The sequence below is a fragment of the Polypterus senegalus genome, chromosome 13 (genome assembly GCF_016835505.1).
Source record: "Polypterus senegalus isolate Bchr_013 chromosome 13, ASM1683550v1, whole genome shotgun sequence".
NCBI lineage: Eukaryota > Metazoa > Chordata > Cladistia > Polypteriformes > Polypteridae > Polypterus > Polypterus senegalus.
The window spans coordinates 122,477,183-122,498,833 of record NC_053166.1 but is presented as its reverse complement, the minus strand read 5'-3'; the positions used below and the strand labels follow the sequence as shown (position 1 = coordinate 122,498,833).

At 40.2% G+C, this 21,651-nt stretch overlaps 2 protein-coding genes across 5 annotated transcripts in view; one reads left to right on the top strand and one right to left on the bottom strand.

Annotated features, from left to right (window-relative positions):
* Positions 1–7,893, top strand: part of epn2 (epsin 2) — a 15,310-nt gene extending 7,417 nt beyond the window's left edge. For all 3 annotated transcript variants that reach the window (XM_039775595.1, XM_039775593.1, XM_039775594.1), the window contains exons 7-9: positions 4,298–4,387; positions 4,509–4,727; positions 4,927–7,893. In XM_039775595.1, the coding sequence (XP_039631529.1) occupies positions 4,298–4,387; positions 4,509–4,727; positions 4,927–5,243 (626 nt within the window). In that variant the 3' untranslated portion in view covers positions 5,244–7,893. The remainder of the gene's footprint in view (positions 1–4,297; positions 4,388–4,508; positions 4,728–4,926) is intronic.
* On the bottom strand, positions 2,032–21,651 carry b9d1 (B9 protein domain 1). 2 transcript variants are annotated; one of them, XM_039775600.1, is made up of 7 exons: positions 21,551–21,651; positions 21,306–21,374; positions 16,226–16,337; positions 16,045–16,141; positions 15,801–15,863; positions 9,018–9,085; positions 2,032–2,705 (listed from the first exon to the last, which is right to left on the bottom strand). In XM_039775600.1, the coding sequence occupies exons 1-7, from the start codon at positions 21,611–21,613 to the stop codon at positions 2,596–2,598; spliced, it is 582 nt and encodes a 193-aa protein (XP_039631534.1). In that variant the 5' UTR covers positions 21,614–21,651; the 3' UTR covers positions 2,032–2,595. The 2 variants fall into 2 exon arrangements, with proteins under 2 accessions (XP_039631534.1, XP_039631533.1); XM_039775599.1 differs by lacking the exon at positions 2,032–2,705 and adding an exon at positions 8,040–8,238.

Genomic DNA, 21,651 nt, shown 5'->3' with positions numbered 1-21,651 from the left:
TTCTGGGACTTGACGATAATGATAATTAGGCAATAGTTTGCATCCTTTAAAAATCTGTTAAAGTCTTCATGATCTTGCTTGGCCTTCTTAATAGGATATTATTTATACTTTACTAATGAGATTAATGGAAACAGTATTACTGAGATCAAACAGTGCAAGTATGACTAAACCATTTCAAAGAGACCTACAGGATTTATGCAAAAGATAAAAAAAACAAAACTATTATATTTAGAGCATTTTAAATGGAAACACTGAAACTTAACTTTAATGTAAACAAAATGTAAATTCAAAGGGAATAAAATACTAATCATAATTGAACTACAGGGCCTGAACATTACACCTCTTTATTATAATAAAAAAAATCCTGGAACGAGATGAGACTTTTTCAGAGAGATGCTTTCAGGTCCCGCGAGACGAGACTTTGTGCCAAGAGATTTAACCACGCCTGGGGCTGGAAATAAAAGACAAAGAGTAGATGACAGAGTAGAACGTCATAAAGAATTCAAATAGATAGACATGCAGAGCAGGTTAGAGATAAGTTCAAAAAGTCTCAAAATGATGGTAAAGATTGCATTAGCGCAAACAAACGGAAATTATTACTCAGTGAAATAACGAAACCGCGAAAAGAGACTGAATATATTGTTTGGATTTAAACTTTTAAGTCAGAGATTTGTGTTACCATCAGGAAAAAGTAGTGTTTCTTCCCAATGAAGGGGTGCATCAGCGAGAATTAAGATTTATTGTTTGGTGAAAGTGAAATCCACATACACGAGCGGCAGAGACGTGAAGTGGCTGGTACGTAGCACAGGCCAAGGGGTTGGAGAGGGAAGTGAGCAGGGGGTGAAGCCCCCTAGTTTTGGATAGAAATAAACTGCTCTGCTATAAGGTGAATTGTGCAACATACAAGAAAGAACAAAAACCTAAGGTTCTGTCAAATATGGCACAGGGTTTTAAAAGTTCTGTCATATATTGCACAAAGATACAAAAATCCCAAACCTACATTTTTAAACAACTTACTAACTTGAAGTTCTATCCAATATTGCACAAAGATATCAGAAAAAAATCAAACAATTAAATTCTACTGAGGAAACTTCAAGGAGTGTGACAGAAACAACATTTTGTTCATAGGATCTGGCTTCCGAGTAGCATCACTACACGTTACAACATTTCCTCTGGTGCTGAAAACCCTCCTAGAAGGGCTGTTTGAGGCAGGGATGCACAAGTACTTTTCTTGCAAGTTTCCCCAGTTCTTGTTTTCCATCACTGAAGTGGATTTATATCCACCTCGGGTACTTCCAAGTAGCTCTTGATCTCTTTTTCAATGGCAGTGTGCAGAGACTCGCCTTCTCTGAATTCCTGTGATTTTTATTTTTTTTAAATAGCTGCTAACAGAATTTGTTTCCTTTTTTGCTCCCTCCCTTGTTTCACAACCTGCCCCAACTTCTGCAGCCATAAGGGCGGGAAGGTGGGGATCTCTGTGTTTTAAATAATGAAAGAAAAAATTGCTTGGAAATCGATGACCCTCAATCAAGACAGCTTGCAAAATAAAATGCCCCTGATAGGCATATACTTTGTACGGAAATAAAAATAATTTGTTTGAACTTATTTTTTTCCTCATCTGCAGGACTCCATACTAGATCAGTTTCATTTAATTTGGATTTTATAGAGGAATGATGGTTTTCACCATGCCGATGCCATATGCTGTGACTCATTCATCTCAATTTCTGATTATTATCTGCAGCGGTTTCAGCCGTGTTTACTTACATTTGTGTTACAATCTCGCCACAAAAGTGAAGGTGGTCCAGCAGTATGAGGGAGGAAAGAAAGCGAATGCGATCGCATGTGACTTTTAAGTTATCCCATTGTATTTGGTGTGTAACACACGCGCACCGTACTAGTGCACTCTGGCCTTGAATCTGGTTAAACTCTGAAGCTTCTGCGTTGTGACTCATGATGCACCATTTCATGCAAACCACCACAAAGGGGTAATGAAACCACACCGAACTCCTTTATCTGTTAATGTTTATTATTAACACCCTGAAATGTTAAAACAGAGAAAACCTATGAGTGCTCAAACTGTCAGTACAATCCCTACTCTCACAGTTAACACAATAAACACTAGGAGAGGCTCACACTTATGACGTAACACAACACAGACAAAGAGGCTTTTTTTTTTAATGCAAATTGAATGACGTACTCAATAATTTAAGTTTGCACATCATTAAAAACATCAATTTAGATGTTCTCGTAGACGATCCATATCGCACACTTCTACTTGGTTCTTTGCTTTTATGTTAAACCCTGCCTTGTCTCACATTCCCTGCTGCTGAAAAACAACCCCAACAGCATGATGAAGACACCGTCATGCTTCACCATTGGAATGGTACTGCACAGGTGATTGGCTCTGCCTGGTTTCCTTCAGACATGATGTTTAGAATTGACACCAGACAGTTCAGTCTTGGTTTCTTCAGACTAGAGGATTTTGTTCCTCACAGTCTTAAGAGTCCTTTAGGAGCCTTTTTGGCAAACTACAAGTGGGCTTTCATGTGCCTGTTACTGAGGAGAGGATTCTCTCTGGCCACTCTGCAATAAAGCTCAGATTGCTGCAGTGAAGGTGGTCTTTCTGTGAGTTAGTCCCATCTCCACACAGGTTCTCGGGAGCTCAGCCGAGTTCTTGGTCACCTCTTTTGGGGTATTAACTGTTGCTTGATGAAGGGAAAAAAAAACAACATTTAAATGATTTTAGCATAAGGGTGCAACATAACAAAATGTGAAAATTGTGAAGAGGCACTGTATGTCAATGTTGAATATAACTGTAAAGCAAACACCATTTAAAACTGAATGTGTCCAACCATTTCTACCCATCTCATTTGGGTATATGTTGTCTCTGTTATTTTTGCCATCAGAAACATCAGCAGACAACCAGAAAAGTCGTTATCCAAATGTATATGGTAGATTTTGCAGATCATTAGAGAGAGACTGAGCTATTAGCAGACGGGGTCTCATATTGTGTGTTTCCTGCCTGCTGTACTGGTTCCCCTTTCCAAGTGTATGGGTCGGTCCTGCCCAGTATTGATACAGCTGTATTTGTCATTGTCCACATCGGAACAAATGGCATTAATAAAAGTGGTCTGCCTAACAGGCTACAGAAGAAGAAGTAGTAGTCTGCTTAATAGGCTACAGAAGAACGTAGAGGAAAGTCCAGGGACAGACTTCAAAAAATCCGGCTTTTCTATTCACTCCAGGAGCAACTATGAACCAGAACAAGACTAACTGTCATTCGTTCAGTTGCAAGTAAGAACTCAAAGGGTGGTGTTACTTGTACATAAAATACCCTAAATTTGAGTTACAGATATTTTGTGCACTTTGAAGGGCAGTTGACCTCAAGGAAAATGCTGCTATGCTAACTTTTTTTTTGCTGGTTTTTACACCATTTTTTGAGTTTTAATATTTTTTTCTTGCCACCATTTATGCCTTTCAGGATGCCCATTTCTATTTACTGTATTCCTATGATGTTTACTTATACTTTACTGTTCATTATGAATTAAAGTTTTCAAGTTGTGTTGAACATTGTCTTAAGTCTTTACACTTAATTTATAGTCCAGTACAGTTGTTTTGACATTTTGAATAAAAAGAAAGTATTTTACAAAACAAAATCCGACTTTATACAGAGCTTTTAAGAAGGGCTTGAAGAGCGGTACAGGCTCGTCATCTGTTTGGACACACAGGCTGAACTCGGTCAGTCACCACTGATACCAGGGCACATTCATTATGTTCATAGCAGCAAGCAATGAATATACTTTTGGCTTGTTAAAGCATCTTTGAGGCTCATAAATGTGAGGCGCACTTTCCACCTGATATTGCTTTCACATGCTTTTCTTTAACTTTTAATCTCTAATTGCACACTTCCCTCAGACCATGCTGTGTATTGATGGTATCACATGAAGCACCATGATAGCTGATAAATGAGCTAATACTGAGCAGGACTCCCGAGCAACGGAGGAGGTGGGGAGGCTCAAGTTCTCATTTGGACACACTTCACTGTCGTGCATGAGGCAATTTTCCAGAAACTGATTAACAAAATGCATCTGTTTGGGGTGTTGTGAGCATCGCGCCGGTCCCCTGACATTTGCATCATGCGTTAGGGAAAATTCAGATACTCTGTCATCAGTTAAACCAACATGGGGTGACTAAAAGACACAAAAATAAAATGTTTTATGATATGCCTTTAATGTTTGTGGAGCACAATATGTTAGTAGTTAAGGTGAATGGACTTGTTTATGTTCTGTACTTGCAGGTAAATCAGACTTTGATGTTTTTGGCGTACTGAATGGCACCACTAAGGATGAGTTCTCAGAGTTTGACAGCCTTCGCTCAACAAAACCCAGTAAGTACTCTGAAAGCATGACTGGCTGTTCTCCACCCAGCTGTCTCTGTCTTAGAATCACAGTCACTTTGGGAATAAGACACTGGTACCAAATGTTGATTCTGGCTGTATCTATCTGCAGGTGATACTATGGAAAGCACATTGCTTACACCTATGGCTTCTAGTTCCTCTAAATGCTTTGATTCTCAGCAAAGTGGTCTGCCTCCATCTATGCAGAGTACCAATGCTCGGAAAACACCAGAGTCCTTCCTTGGCACAAATGCGTCTCTTGTCAATCTGGATTCATTGGTCACCAAACCCATGCAGCCTTCCACACTCTCAAATCCCTTCCTGGGTTCAGGTATGTTTATCATCTTGTTTTACAGTTGCAGATCTCTCTCGGTGGTTGACTGGTCTAAAGTTAACATTGCACTGGTCAGGCTTTGTTTACGCATTAATAATTTTTCAGGAATCTAGTGTAACTGAAGGGTGCAGCTTACTGTACTTCCAACAGCACACATACATTGACTAATTATTTACTCTCTACTTTCCCCTTGCAGGAGCCCCTGTCCCAGCACCCATCAACCCTTTCCAGATCAACCAGCCACAGCCTCCCACGCTGAACCAGATGAGAGCCAGTCCCATGGGGAGCCTAAGCAACCAAGGCTTGAATATGATGCCTTCTGCTGGAGCAGAGCCTCTTCCTCTGTCTACCATGGGTATTGCCCCAGGCATGGCTGCAATTGTACCAATGGGTAGGATGAGCCAAGGAGTGGGCATGTCCATAGCAGGATCAATGCCCCAACCACTGATAAGTACTGGGATGCCACCTACTTCTACACACACTGCCAGTACAACTAACCCTTTCCTACTGTGACCTCATCGTTGCCCATCATGGATGAACACCAATATTAGCTAACTACTGGCTAAATAACTGGTCCGCTGTGTTAGAGGCTGGTTTTGTGGAGTGTGTTTACTTTTTTTTTTTTTTTATTTTATTTTAAATACTTATGGAGTAGACTTGGTGTTTACAATTTGGACTGTATGTTTTTGGAAGGAGTAGCAGTCTCTGCCCAGGGGAGGTAGGTATGTTGGCAGTATTTTGCTGAGAGGTAATGGCTGTTACTCCATTCTGTTCCATATATAGCAGCCATTAATGGTGGAACAGTGAACACTGGATTGCCACCTGTTTATTATATGTCAGTCCAATGTGCATTTCTGGGCTGCTGATTCTGCTGCTTATGAAGAAGGGAATCCTCTAGCTACCCTACCTTAACCATTCAGGTCTCCTTATATGCCATTTTATCAATGGCACTTGTGTAGGATCTGAAAATTTAAAATGTATTCAAAACACTAGCTTCTGCTCCTCGGATGGTTTACAGTGTTCTTTAACAATATTAAACACTAACTGATGACTGGCCAAACGTTCAGCATGCGGTCCTAAACATGGTGCCTGGCTATAAGGGAGTCACTGTCTACTCTGTACTAGGATGTGTCATGTCTGGGCCTTGAGGACTTAAGTGTCTTGCTTTTATTTCCATCTTACTCTCTCAGTTAAGTAACAGTTTGTACTTTTGGATGTATCTAATGTGATTTACACTTACTAACTGAAGTGATTTTTTTAAATAACCTTCACTATAAGTTACATCTCCTTTCACCTGTTTGTCAGCTTTCTTTTAAGGGTCACTTAATAGTTGCCAACTTTTTCTGTGATTTAAGGGAGTAGGTGTGGAAAAAACAGATTCTGACTAAAGAAACGGAATTGTTTATGCAATTGTACGCTTATCTCCTCTCCCTAAGAAAGCTAGTTTTGCTGTCACTTAAGAATTGTTTTTCCTACCTAGTATATTCTTCAAAGTGTGAAAACTAGAACACATGAAGTACAGGCATCACTGGGTAAGAAGTCATAAACAGAATGACGGCAATCAGAAAGACCGTTTTGGTAATGTTAAGGGTTATCTGTGGTACCACCTTAGCATTTATAACCCAACCCTGGAAGTAAGGAATGGTGGGGGTGGTTTAGCTGCTCAAGAAAGGAGTGGATTGATAATTTGTTTATTTGGTAATAGCCGACACGCAGAGCTGGTGCTAACCAATTTGACATGTCAAGTGCAGAAGGCTATCGACATGAACTTGTGCTACCACTAGAATAGAAACAACTTATTCTGTTCTCCTTTCACTTTTTTTTTTTTCCTTTTTGGTCAGCCATGACATGTCCCTACCCATTTTCCCCGACTCCGTTTTAAACACGTGTTTGTAACTTCAAGTTAAAGATGAATTTAGGTGCCACCCCTGTAATTATGGACAAATGTGTGCTCTCTCTTTTTATCCGTTTGTAAATTCCCTAAGCAATATCCCACTTTTTATACAACCACAGAATCAAAAAGTGCAAAAACGATACTTGATGATAACCGTTTTTTTTTTTTTGGATTTTTTTTTTAAAGAAAAAGCCAAGGGACAGCCACGAATCTTGTCACTAGAGGCCTATTGAGCAGGACTCGATTCTTTTAATACTTTTTGTAGGTGTTAAGCCTGCTCTTTTTAAATCTTGTAGACATACCTGAATACTGTTTTGTTTTTTTTAGAGTAATTATCATTAGAACACTATTTTTGATATGACCTGGCAGGAATTTCGATATATTGTCTTTTCCCATTAATTAATTTCTCTATTTTGAACTTGGTTCTCATGAAAAACGGGTTTTTTGGACACCCTTCTCCCTAAAAATGCTGATTGCACTGCATTGCAAGTAGGCATCTCGGCTTGGAACGTTTCACTTGAGTTTGCCAACAGCAAGATTTTGTAACTCTTTCTAAAAAAGTAGGGACTTGTGCATAAGGAGGTGTATTAAGCACATCGTCTATTTAGGTCATGTATGTTTTATCTTACTTGTCAGAAATTCTCACTTCTTGGTAAAAAAAAAAAAAAAAAAGGCTACTTTGCTCACCCTGTGTATCCTAATGAATGCTTCTACCAAGACCATCACTCAGGCAAAGTCAAAAAAAGCTTTAAGTTGCAGTTCTTTTTTTTTTTTGTTTTTCTTTAAACTGACTCATTAGGCAGTAGGGCTAAAATGAAAAAAACGCCCCAACTGGCCGAGAATCTACAGAGGAAGTATTTCCAGCAACATATGCACCTGCTTGCATTATCATTATTGCTGAATTTTTTTTTTTTTTTTTTTAAACTTGCCTCTTGTTATGTACTAATATACATTTATTGTGGGAGACTAACTTAATTTTATGGCAAATATGCATTAAGAAATTTATTTTTTCATGTGTTTATTTACCAAACGTTCATTATATTGGGAGCAGGCTGCTTTTTTATGAATTTGTGCTTAACTTGTTGGCATTACTGTATAATATAATTTATCATTTGTACTATAGTAACATATTGTTCTGTATCTTATTTCTGTGTAACAGTTTCTAGGAAAGTCACATGAGAAATGTGATTGTATTTAACACCGAGTGAACAGCAGCAGATCAGAGGACGTGTATCTCCAATGGTTGAATAAACTGCGTTGCTGACGGAACCCTGTACTGTACTTGATTTAGAAAACGGTTCAGTCTCGCTGCTGCTTCTGGGCTTTCAGTTGGATAAAAGTGGCCACCATAGTGTAGTAGATGTGGGGGGTCTCATTTGAGATGTTCAAGCATGCAAAGAAAGCCATATGTACACTGCACTAAAAAAGGCAATGGTTTATTTCCAAAAATACAAATAACACAAGAATTGTGAGAGGATTTTACACATCATGGCCTGTAGGTGGCCTCAGGAACACTGATCATTTCTGATGTCGTATCATAACCCAGCTTCTTCAGATCCTTTGTGACAATGTTGAAAGAGAGGGTCAGAAACCCTTGTGATCGCACTCGTGTCACTGAAAAGAAATGAGCAACATACAGGGGAGTAATAATCATTTTCCAAATAGCTAATTTATCCTGAGTAAGTCAAATCCAAGGCAGCAACATTGAAAAGGTTGACTAGAAGAAATATCTTGTCCTGTTCGTTTTTTTTTTTTAAAAACAATTTCAATCTATAATAGCTTATGAGCACTGTATAAGCATTGATATATTGCAGTATACTGTATCTAAAGGTAGATGTCATTTATGTGGTTAAATCTTCTCCCAATATGCTACTAATATGTTTTAAACCAAAGCTGATTTACAACTCAAGCAGCCAAAGTCTGAATCCCACACCTGGTTGTGGCCTGTGGCGTTTACAGTTTCTCTGTATATTCATGTGGTATCCCAAAAATGTCTTGTCTGGTAATACTAAATTGACTGTGTATCCATGTAAACATGACAGCATTTGTGACTGGCACTCTGTTCAGGACAGTTTCCTGCCCTTCACCCAATGCAGCCAGGATAGGCACTAGTACACAGTGATCATGCACTGGATTAAAGTAGGTTATATGTGTGTGTATATGTATTTTAAATTTCATTATTCATTTATACTTCGATAATATAATAATTTATTTCTATAGTGTCCCATGCTCAAGGCGCTTCACAGAGTCTTGGAGAGAAAGAAAAAAAACAACCGCAGGGTATATAACATTGGATACATATAAATATATTCTGTATTTATACTTCTACTCTTCTGTATTCCGCAAGTGTAGATAGACAGCTTTTTTTTTTTTTGCCCTGATAGCAAACTTACCTTCTCTTCCTTCCCCCTGTGCAACAACTTTTGGGTCTGTGAACTCCGGCCGCCTCCCGAGGAACCAGCTATGAAATGCAAAAACACAAGTGGCTGAAATCTTGGTTATGGCTACTTCTAGGTGGAGTATTTTGTGAACTAATGCCTCAGCATAGAAGGATGGGCTTCACAAATAAATCTGCCAAACTCATTGAGCATTCACAGGCACCATAATGATCACTGTGTAATGCTTTCTAGCACTTCATTCCTAATTCTAGAAACATTCTGAACTATTCAGTATTTTACTGGAATTTGAATTGTGTGTTCAAATTGGCCGGAACTGTGAATGAGTTGCATAGACTGAAACTCAAGTTCCGGTCACTCATCGTTACTGCATCCCAAGGTGTCCCTGAACAAATCATGACACTTCTCAGACGTTCACTACATACTGTCTGTGTTCTGGGATGATGTTACTGTATGTAACTCTATGTGTACTACACAGTAAAAGTGGTTACAAGGTAGTTACTGTCACATGAACAGTGAAATTCTCACTTGTTAATGTGCTAATTAACATGGAACATGATATGTTAAAGGCATTTACTTCCTCAAAGTTTACAGACATTTACTTGGCTTCCTCATATTCTGAACTCAAGTCTGCCATTCAGTTTTTTTTCCGCACTGATAGCCTAATTTCTTTAACATTCTACAATATCAGAACCTAGACATTGTGATCTGTAGCAAGAGTAGGGAGCAGTTTGAGGAGGCCCTGGAGAGGTGGAGATATGCTCTAGAGAGGAGAGGAATGAAGGTCAGTAGGAACAAGACAGAATACATGTGTGTCAATGAGATGGAGGTCAGTGGAATGGTGAGGATGCAGGGAGTAGAGTTGGTGAAGGTAGAGGAGTTTAAATACTTGGGATCAACAGTGCAGAGTAATGGGGATTGTGAAAAAGAGGTGAAAAAGAGTGCAAGCAGAGTGGAATGGGTGGAGAAGAGTGTCAGGAGTTATTTGTGACACACAGTTATCAGCAAGAGTGAAAGGGAAGATCTACAGGACGGTACCGAGACCAGCTGTGTTATATGGGTTGGAGATGGGAACACTGGCCAAAAAACAGGAGACAGAGCTGGAGGTAGCAGAGTTTAAAGATGTTAAGATTTGCTTTGGGTGTGACGAGGATGGACAGGATTAGAAATGAGTACATTAGAGGGTCAGCTCAGGTTGGACGGTTTGGAGACAAAGTCAGAGAGGCGAGATTGCGTTGGTTTGGACATGTACAGAGGAGAGATGTTGAGTATATTGGGAGAAGGATGCTAAGGATAGAGCTGCCAGGGAAGAGGAAGCCCTAAGAGAAGGTTTATGGACATGGTGAGAGAGGACATGCAGTTGGTGGGTGTAACAGAGCAAGATGCAGAAGACAGGATGATATGGAAGAAGATGATCCGCTGTAGTTTACTTGAGGTTTTTGCTAATTTATTAAAAATAAAAAAATTAAGAAAGCACATGCACACAAGTATTCACAGCCTTTGCCATGAAGCTCAAAATTGAGCTCAGGTGCATCCTGTTTCCCCTGATCATCCTTGAGATGTTTCTGCAGCTTAATTGGAGTCCACCTGTGGTAAATTCATTTGACTGGACAGGATTTGGAAAGGCACACACCTGTCTATAGAAGGTCCCACAGCTGACAGTTCATGTCAGAGCACAAACCAAGCATGAAGTCAAAGGAATTGTTTGTAGACCTCCAAGACAGGATTGTCTGAGGCACAAATCTGGGGAAGGTTACAGAAAAATGTCTGCTGCTTTGAAGGTCCCAATGAGTACAGTGGCCTCCATCATCCGTAAGTGGAAGAAGTTCGAAACCGCCAGGACTCTTCTTAGAGCTGGCCAGCCATCTAAACTGAGCGATCAGGGGAGAAAGGCCTTAGTCAGGGAGGTGACCGAGAACCCGATGGTCACTCTGTCAGAGTTCCAGAGGTCCTCTGAGGAGAGAGGAGAACCTTCCAGAAGGACAACCATCTCTGCAGCAATCCACCAATCAAGCCTGTATGGTAGAGTGGCCAGACAGAAGCCACTCCTTAGTAAAAGGCACATGGCAGCCCGCCTGGAGTTTGCCAAAAGGCACCCGAAGGACTCTCAGATCATGAGAAACAAAATTCTCTGGTCTGATGAGACAAAGATTGAACTCTTTGGTGTGAATGCCAGGTGTCATGTTTGAAGGAAACCAGGCACCGCTCATCACCAAGCCAATACCATCCCTACAGTGAAGCATGGTGGTGGCAGCCTCATGCTGTGGGGATGTTTTTCAGCGGCAGGAACTGAGAGACTAGTCAGGATAAAAGGAAGGATGACTGCAGCAATGTACAGTGACATCCTGGATGAAAACCTGCTCCAGAGCGCTCTTGACCTTAGACTGGGGCGACGGTTCATCTTTCAGCAGGACAACGATTCTAAGCACACAGCCAAGATATCAAAGGAGTGGCTTCAGGACAACTCCGTGAATGTCCTTGAGTGGCCTAGCCAGAGCCCAGACTTGAATCCAATCTAACATCTCTGGAGAGATCTTAAAATGGCTGTGCACCGATGCTTCCCATCCAGCCTGATGGAGCTTGAGAGGTGCTGCAAAGAGGAATGGGCGAAACTGGTCAAGGATAGGTGTGCCAAGCTTGTGGCATCATATTCAAAAAGACTTGAGGCTGTAATTGCTGCGAAAGGTGCGTCGACAAAGTATTGAGCAAAGGCTGTGAATACTTATGTACATGCGATTTCTCAGCTTTTTTATTTTTAATAAATTTGCAAAAACCTCAAGTAAACTTGTTTCATGTTCTCATTATGGGGTGTTGTGGGTAGAATTCTGACGAAAAAAATGAATTAAATCCATTTTGGAATAAGGCTGTAACATAACAAAATGTGGAAAAAGTGATGCACTGTGAATACTTTCTGCATGCACTTTATCAGAACCTAATAAACAGTCACTTATTCTTCATTAACTCCTAAAAAAAAAAATCTAACTTCAGATGACACGACCAGAAAAAGTCAACATACAGAAGCCACATGTGAAAGGTAAACTAAAGAACACCCAGAAGGAATCCAGTTTGGAATACCCCCGTGGTGATACAGGGAATGGTGAAGATCACAGAACTGTTGTCAATAGGTACAGTAGAGCTCACAGCATTACAGTAAAAGGCACTTGTGTTGCCATGTGCTGCATGGTATTTTGTGAAGTGTTCTCCATGCTTGGTGGACATTATTGTGCACTGTTCCTGCAATTAATAGTTTAGGTGTGGTCACATTGTGAGACAGGCTGGTCAGCTGTGTGCAATGGTGTTGATTATGATGGTAACAAGTGTACCCACTGCTGGAGATTTGGTTCTAGGTGGCCAAGGTGCTTGGAAGCACATCAAGGCCAGGGATTCAGAAGGAAAGCTGTGGCAGACTGAATGGCCACAGTGATTGGCATTAGAGGCACGGTCTACTTTGAGCACGTGCCATCATCTTCTTAGTGCAGGATTGCCACTTGTCATCACTGCCACATGCGCCTGTAGTGGTGCCTCAAGTGTGTCCTGCCAGTCTATTGTCTTTTGTGATGAAAGCAAATTTTGTCTGGGAGTGATGGATGGTTGTGTATGTATCAAGCAAAGATGTGGAGAGTAGCTACATCTATAGCGTTGATGCCCACGCCTCACAGGTCCCAGGCCAGGCAACACTGTGTGGGGTGCTATCAGCTACAGCGCTTAGAAGGGACGTTGACTGGTGATGTTTCAGAAACATCAGCCAGCCAGTCTTGATCCCTTTCCTGTATGAAACGGTAAGATATTTTCTCACTTGAAGAGCACATCTACCCACATTCCATCCTCCCTGATCAAGAATGTATGGGGCTGGAACGGACTCCATGTCTCCCGCACCCAGCCACTGTTGATCAACCTCAACTAGTTGTGCTTCCAAGAAGAAAGGGTACGAACGTACGGACTGATGTTCCACAGGAGGACACCTGTCATGTGTATGACTGTTTACATTCCAGAGTGCAGGCCTGTATTGCAGCACAGGCAGGTTACACCCGGTATGAATGTGAGTAATCCTATAACATGTGACACTCTGCACTGAGTAAACCACATTATATTACCTTGTGTGTATCATCATGTTCTTAACACTCTCGGATGACTCTCCTACCTGAATCTCGGCTCTGTTGCATGACATCTGTGGCTGTTCTTTTTCACTTTCTACTATCATACATCCTTACTTCTGTAACCATTAAAAAGATCTTTCGACCTAGGTGCTGTTAATCAAAGGCACTGGTTATTTGATGATTAGTTGAAGGGCTAACAAATATAAACACAGAACCATTGGCAGATTGTGCGGACATCAAATTAATGATAAAAAAATGTTTGCAACAATCTTAGAGAAGCAACTGTTACTGCTTATCAATCTAAGAAGAGTCATGAGGCCATTTCAAAGCAGTCTCATGTCTACTGCATTATTTACAAGTGAAGAATATGCAAGAAATTCAGCAGTTGTGCCAGACATCAGGCCATAATGATGTCCAAAGAACCCGGACGCTATATTCAGGGATCTATAGGCCTCTATCTGCAGATAGAGAGAGATAGAGAGAGATAGATAGATAGTCCGTCCCCAAGGGGAAATTCACAGGAAGAAGTATGAACAAATAAGGGTTTTATATAAAAACAGAAGATTAAAGGAAGGTCTTTCTCCCACAAATCAAATGAACCACAAGTCTTCTAGAACAATGTCCTGTGAACAGATACAACCATAGTGGAGCAGTTTAGTTTGTATGCCCAATGGCATGTTGGGAAAACTCAAAACACAGCAGAAGACCACAAGAACCTTATACCAGCTATCAGACATGGTGACATTGTTTTGAAGGCACGATACTTGGGCAATTCCTAATCATTAAGTCCACCATGATTTCCTTTTTATACCAGAGTATTCTAGAAGAACTTTACAGGGGCCTCTTTCAGATGGCTAAAGCTTGTCTGAATCTATATCATGTGACACAACACCAATCCTTGCAACACAAGCAAATCTACAACTGAATGGCTCCAAAAGAGAAGAATTAAGGTTGTGTAGACCAGATGCTGTTGGTAGACCTTAATAGAGCGGTGCATAAATAAAAGCCATGAAATATCCATAACGTGAAGGGTTTCATTAAGAGGAATAGATTAAAATTCTTGCAATATAATGTAGGGGCATGATAATCCTATAGAAAACAATTCTACGTTAAGCTGTTGTCACTAGACTGAATCACAGGCGCACTTACTGCACACGTGGCTTCTGCATGTTGATTTAATTTCTTATGGATAAATAATGACAACATCAAATCTGTTATATATTGTCTTAGTCACTTGTGGATCAGACTTGATGATTGTTACCTATGTCCTGGTGAGTGTAACCACAGAACACTGTGCTTAATTTTTCATTAAGTTTTTTTATTGTTATACAGAAGTCACAAGATTTGAAAAAAAATGTGTCATGGCCATGTTTAGTAATGAGTGAATAGTGATGAGTGATTGATTCGAATTAAATTGAATTTGCAGCAAAATCTAAGAGTTGTTCTCTGCATAAAATTTTGCAAAATTACGATGCTTCATGATCAATTAAATCTGCGCCATTAACTCAGGAGGAAAGTTGTGTAGTTCCTGTCACATACACACAGAATTCCCCCTAATATTCCCATCCCAATACCTCATTCCTAAAGCTAGCAATTACTAATAAAAGTGTTGGCTTGGCATCCCACCCACTATAGCACCTGTGTCCCCAGTGTTGCTACCTAGCTGAGCAGTCATGTAAGCCAGTTCACACTTGCCAAATGTTATGACAGGTAACTTGGTAAGAAAAAGGGACAGTGGAGCAATGACTAGTGACCTGCCACAGGACCCTCTGCCCAAAGCAGACAGAGATACTGAGTGGCAAATAGGTGCACACAGCAGCAATAGTACTCCTTATTTTCCACCCTAAAAACATTACAAAACATTCAAAATCTTTTTCTAGTGAGTTTCCCCAATTACCAGATCCACTCAAAATGAATTGTAGGATAAATTTCTCAAAGCGGGATGCAGTTTCACAACTTACTTTTTTGCAGTGTTAGGCACAAATGAATCCCACTTAAACACTTTACTACAATTCTAATCATTTTCATAATGTCTGAAAGGAAGTGTAAATAAAGTTTGTTTATTCAAAGCTACAGTTACCATCCATCCAATCCGCTATATCCTAACTACAGGGTCACGGAGGTCTGCTGGAGCCAATCCCAGCCAACACAGGGCGCAAGGCAGGAAACAAGCCCACCCCACCGCTGCGCCAGCCCACTGCAAGGTGCGCACGCACACACACACACACACACACACACACACACTAGGGACAATTTAGAATCACCAATCTACCTAACCTGCATGTCTTTGGACTGTGGGAGGAAACCGGAGTACCCGGAGGAAACCCATGCAGACACGGGGAGAACATGCAAACTCCACGTAGGGAGGACCCGGGAAGCAGCGCTACCCACTGCGCCACCATGCCGCCCGCTACAGTTACCAATACATTTAAAATGTGTCATAATAACACAACATATTTCTAGAAACATCTCTGGAAGTGAGTTTATAGGAAACACGGTTGTGGGGTGAAGGTGCTGACTGGTAAGAGGCCAGCATGTTAGTATGATTCATATTCTGCACTTGCCTAATCTTGAACCCTTGAGCAGATGACACAATATGTAACTCAATCTCAAAAGCAATACAGTTTCAACATGGCACACTGCCAAGCATTAGGGATTGGTTGTGCCACTTAGGAACAAATACCTTGTGAACTTCTGCAATCTTGATGTTGACTCTGGAACAAACAAGGGAATGGTCCTCTTGTGCCTGAGGGGAAGCCATTAGCACACATTAAAGTCTATTTATGCTGTATTAGGTTCTAACCAGCTCAACCGATTTCTTATTTCTTCACAGCAAGGTCAAATCTCTTTTATTAAGTCAAAATACACAAAGAAAAAAAATGAAAAACAAGTGTAAATCTCAAAATAATGACAACAACACAACTTGCCTTCCAGGAGTGATTGGGATGTGAACAGCTCCATATCCACGAACCACATCATTACCAAAAACATCTGGGCCATACACACTGACCACCACTTGTGGCCCTAAGATGGGATGCAAAGGGACAGATCATCAGGAGAATGTTGAGGACATGACGCCACTGGTGACTACTCACAAGACTCACTTACAGCCAAACGGGTTGGTACTCTTGAAGGTAATGTCAATTGGAAAGTTCCACACAAGGTCCTGCTGCGTCACTCTGCTCTTGGAGGTGATCTGGGATATGCCCTCCTCCAGGCCCTTAGATATAAGAAGATTTATTTCTCAGAACACCTTGCATTCTCTTTCCCCATGGTGCTATCACCAATTTAAAAAGCATACCATTCTCAAATTGCTTAAAAAAAAAAAAAAAAGTATTCTTACATTTTGCTGTGGAAAAGTATCATCAATACCAATCATCTATATTCTGAACCTGATTATTTCACTATAACAGCTAAAAAATAGTTTACAAACAGTAAAAAAAGAATAACTACAAAGAAAAAAATAAATACAAATAAATAAGCCATGAAAAATCCCCATTGGTATTAAGCAGAACTTAAATAACAGACCATGTTTTAAGTCTGTAAGAGTTATTTGTGTTCAAGAGTGCCAACATGTTACCAGTTGATCAGCATATGTGAGTATGAATTTCACTGTGCTCTGTACACCCGACAATAAAGACTCTATGGACCTATAATGGCTAGAGTCGCAACCCAGTTTACTAGCATATATAAATGCCCAATATATTTAATAACATTTGGTCAGATTGTCAAAGAGGAGAAGAAAACAAAAACTCCAGCTGGAAGGATGCTGAAGAAAATAAAACTCTAGGGGCTCCAAAGATCACCCAGCATTCTACAATACATAAATGTGAAAAAAGTTCTTCATTATTATTATTACAATGCAACATCCTAGGAGATCTGATGCAACAGCCTCATCCATAGTTTTAACAATCCGCATCACTTCCATAATCTGGCCACTGCGTATGTGAACAATGGACTCCTCCTGACCACCTTTTCCCTTTGGCCCGTCCCTCCCTCAACCACGTTCAAGATCTGCTGTTTTGTTATGTTCACCTTAATAAAAGGACAAGTGCCTGTGCATGTATCAGGTTGATATACCTCTTTCATTCCAAAAGACGGTGCATCACAAACATTTTCATGGATATATCTCTGCAGCCTGGAGCCTCCACACTGAAGCACCAAGTTAGTGGAGTTGATACTAATGGGCAGTCCAAGGAGGTGGAGTTGACTCCAATGGACACAAATAAGAGTGTAATTGTAGACCACCAGAGCTCTGCCCTTTTACACAATGCTTAAGATTATGGATATGGGAGGGTCATCTGACACAAATAAATAATGGCAAGTAGTGTCAAGTACGTTAGCTCCACCTACTTAGACCTCCAGGGTTACCAAGATACCAGACTCAACAATGAAATGCATTGTGTAAGTCATTCCAATAGATGGTGCATCACAAACATTAGCACTGCTTTTCCATACCAAATGACATAAAACAGAGACATACACAATGCATGGTGCACTACAAATGTTAACACTGAGGTCCACATTGATTACTTAGAGTAGCACAGCTAGTGTCTTTATAAATTATTTAAGTTAAGTTGCCTGACATGTGCGATCGATTGATCGATAGATAGATAGATGCATGCAAAACTTTGGTCATTCTTGCTTAAAATGTCTGTTACTGTGATTAGTTAGGTGAGCAGAAGATGAACTGATCACCAAAAGGCATAAAGTTAAAGAAGACATTTCTTTTCAACATTTTATACAAGATCAGTGTATTGTTTTTGTTTTGTACAATTGTATAGTGAAAAAGGGAAAGGAGCACCATGCAAACGTTTGGGCACCCCACAATATTTTACACCTCAAATAACTTTTACTAAGGTCCTTAATTAGCTCATTGGGGTGATGGCTTGTTCAGTTTTCATTACAAAAACTCTGGTGATGATACAAATTTCAAAGCCGTATTAATTCTGACACCTCAAACCTTGTCCCAACAATCAGTAGCCATGGGCTCCTCTAAGCAGCTGCCTAACACTCTGAAAAATAAAATAATTGATACAAAGCAGGAGAAGGCTACAAGAAGATAGCAAAGCATTTTCAGGGAGCCATTTCATTGGTTCATAATGTTAAGAAATGGCAGTTAACAGGAAAGGGTGAGGTCAAGTTGAAGTCTGGAAGACAAAGAAAACTTTCTGAAAGAACTGCTGGTTGGATTGCTAGAAAGGCAAATAAAAAAACCCTGTTTGACTACAAAGGACTTTCAGGAAGATTTAACAAACTCAGTAGTGGTGGTGTACTGTTCTACTGTGCAGCAACACCTGAGCAAATATGACCTTCATGGTAGAGTCAACAGAAAAAAATCTTTCCTCCATCCTAACCACAAAATTCAGTGCCTGAAGTTTGCAAATGAACATTTAAACAAGCCTGAAGCATTTTGGAACCACGTCCTGTGGACTGATGGAGTCAAAACAGAACATTTTGGCCGCAGCATGTGAAGGTATATTTGGAGAAAAAACGGTGTTGAATTCCAGGAAAAGAACACCTCTCCAATTATTAAGCATGGGGGTGGATCGATCATGATTTGGGCTTGTGTTGCAGCCAGTGACACAGGGAACATGTCACTGGTAGAGGGAAGAATAGATTCAAGTAAATACCAGGTAAGTCTGGAAGCAAACACAGGATGGACCCTACAAGATAATGATCTGAAACACACTTCAAAATCTACAATGGAATACCTCAAGTAGATGGTTCTACCATGACCCTCACAGTCCCTTGACCTAAACCTCACCTGAAAATCTGTGGATAGATCTCGAAACAAGCAGTCCATACAAGATGGCCCAAGAATCTTGCAGAATTACAAGTATTTTACTAGGATGAATGGGCAAAATATCCCAAGTAAGAACTGAGAGACTCTTAGCTAGCATTTACAAGCTGGGATACACACCAAAGGGGGGGACCATGTTGGGTGTGCAAACTTTTGTTTCAGGCCCTTACCTGTGAATGATGGAAATAAAAATGTAATCTTGCTTAAAATATCAAAGAAATGTGTCATCTTTAACTTTATGCCTTTTAGTGATCAGTTCATCGTCTGCTCACTTAACTATTCACAGTGACAGACATTTTAAGCAAAGGTGCCCAAACGTCTGCATGCCACAGATGCAGACAAGATAGATACTTTATTAATCATTAAGGAAATTGCAGGGTTATGGCAGCAGACAAACAAAAGGCACAAATATACATATAACAATAATTATCATAATCTTAACTATGTTAACAAGGTAAAAACCCTCATATACCAGTTATCTATAAGTGTACTAACAAAGTTTAGGTATTCACTACGCATAAAGTGATTAGAACTGCACACACACATATCAGTTACAATTTCACAGTACAGGACACCAGGGATTGGTACAGTATATTGCACATAGCGTCACAATCTGTCAAGATGTCTGCTAGGCCAGCTCAGCTCCATTCAGCACACCGAGAACAAGACCTTCTTGGCCATTATAAACAGTAACATGGTCACATAAACATCATCTATGTTTTCTGTTGAAATGCAATGCTCTTGTCAAATTCTTTATTTCTGTAGTGAGGGAATAGCTTCCATTGAGATTATTGCCTTGAATGGTAAGGCAGTTTCTCATGTGAGAAATGCTTCAGTCCTCACAATTTATTAGCTTAGGGACACTCCATATTGGCTGGTTGACATCACTAAAGAAGGCATACCCTTTTAAAATGAAAAAAAGAAAAAGAAGCCTGGAAAAGGCGACAAAAAGTAGATCACCACAATCGAGACTGCAGCCCGTTTTCTGTGTTGAGATTTATATACATACATGTAGACTAATATGAAAGAGGCGATCACAACCTGATCTGTTTAAAAGATGTCAGCTGTCCAGCCAGCACTTTTATTTGAGGATGCCTTCTGTCTCAGAGGTGCCTCCAGGGTCAAGGATGGAATAAATCCCTTTGAAAGACGGATTAAAGGGCATTTGTTTTTTGCAGTAAATCTGCATAAAAAGTTACTTTATTCTGCTTTGTCAAGTCAGAAGGAAAGACCTTCCTGTTTAAGACAGTTTAGTGGGCACTGCAGTAACACTGATGGACGAGAACATGGTTTATGGTCTGTTACATGTGTGTTTTTTTGGGGTGTGGGTATATTACAATACTTGGGGTGTTGAAAAGAAAAGGACAGACTAGACTATAAGCACTTATGGTAAGTGCTAACAATAGTGGTGTCTGACTTAATGAAATGAACATGATCTTTAGTTTTTAATCATTAGGCATGGTTCATTTTATATATGTCACATGCAAACTCATACAGGAATATAAGATGCAGTTAAATGTTTTTTCATGCTGTGATTTTGATGAGTTAATACTAGTTATTCTGACAGGGGTTACAGACAAACTAATGAGCTTCATTTTGGTGACTCTGGATCAAACAATTTAAAAATGAAACAGTTTCCTTAATACAAAGAAACAACATTTGTACCTTCTAGTTTAGCCCTGGTTTGAAATGGAAGCATTATAAAACCATGATCAGAAGTAGATTGGATTCCAGTTCAGAGAGATGCCCTTTACTGTGTCATCCAGTAACTCTCAGCCATTCACTTTCAGTTATGCTTTTGAATTCAATGTAACTAAAACGTTCAAATTCTTTCTTTCTTTTCTTTACAGGATAAAAAGGCAAAGAAAACACTGGATGTACTTAATTCTTTAAACGTGATGTAATGTTACAACTCAAGGCACCTGGGTTGAAATCCCAGCCAAGTCCACCGTTTGTGTGGAGTCTGCACATTTTCTTTATGTCTAAATGGCTTTTCTCCTGGTACTTTGACAAGTACTGGCGTTTAAGCTAAAGTTGGTTCCTTCATTGTACCTGATGCTGCCAGCAAAGGCCCCTTCTTCTCAGCATGCAAAGGCCCCTTCTTCTCAGCATGCAAAGGCCCCTTCTTCTCAGCATGCAAAGGCCCCTTCTTCTCAGCATGCAAAGGCCCCTTCTTCTCAGCATGCAAAGGCCCCTTCTTCTCAGCACACAGTATTAAATTAGGCCAAGAAATTGACTAGAAGGATTAATTTATTATAATGATATATTTAGTCAAATGTGGTACTTTAGTTAAACTTTCGGCTAATTATTTTTCTCCACCGGTTGTATTTGGCACGTTTACAGCAACGATTATTAAAAGAAGTAGAAATAGGCAAATGCACTCACCGAGACTGGGCTCCAATCATGGCCGTACACAAAGCAGTATTTACAGTAGAGGTCATCAAACTCTGGCAGCTGCGAGAAAAACAGAAACATCATCCCGTGGCAAATCTGAACATCTTGGACAGTGACCACACCCCCTACAAATATCTACGCAAAACATACGGAACTAGGAAAAGTCGAGGGTACAGCGTAAAACGATGGTCGGCGTGTGACGGAAAGCCGCCATTCTCAGCTGTTATGCTACTCACATTCGCACTCTCGATCTGTCCATTAACCAACAGCAAAAATACTGAGGGAGACGCCGCCGCCATCGTGTTGACTGAAGCCTAGCAACACAACGAGACGCTAA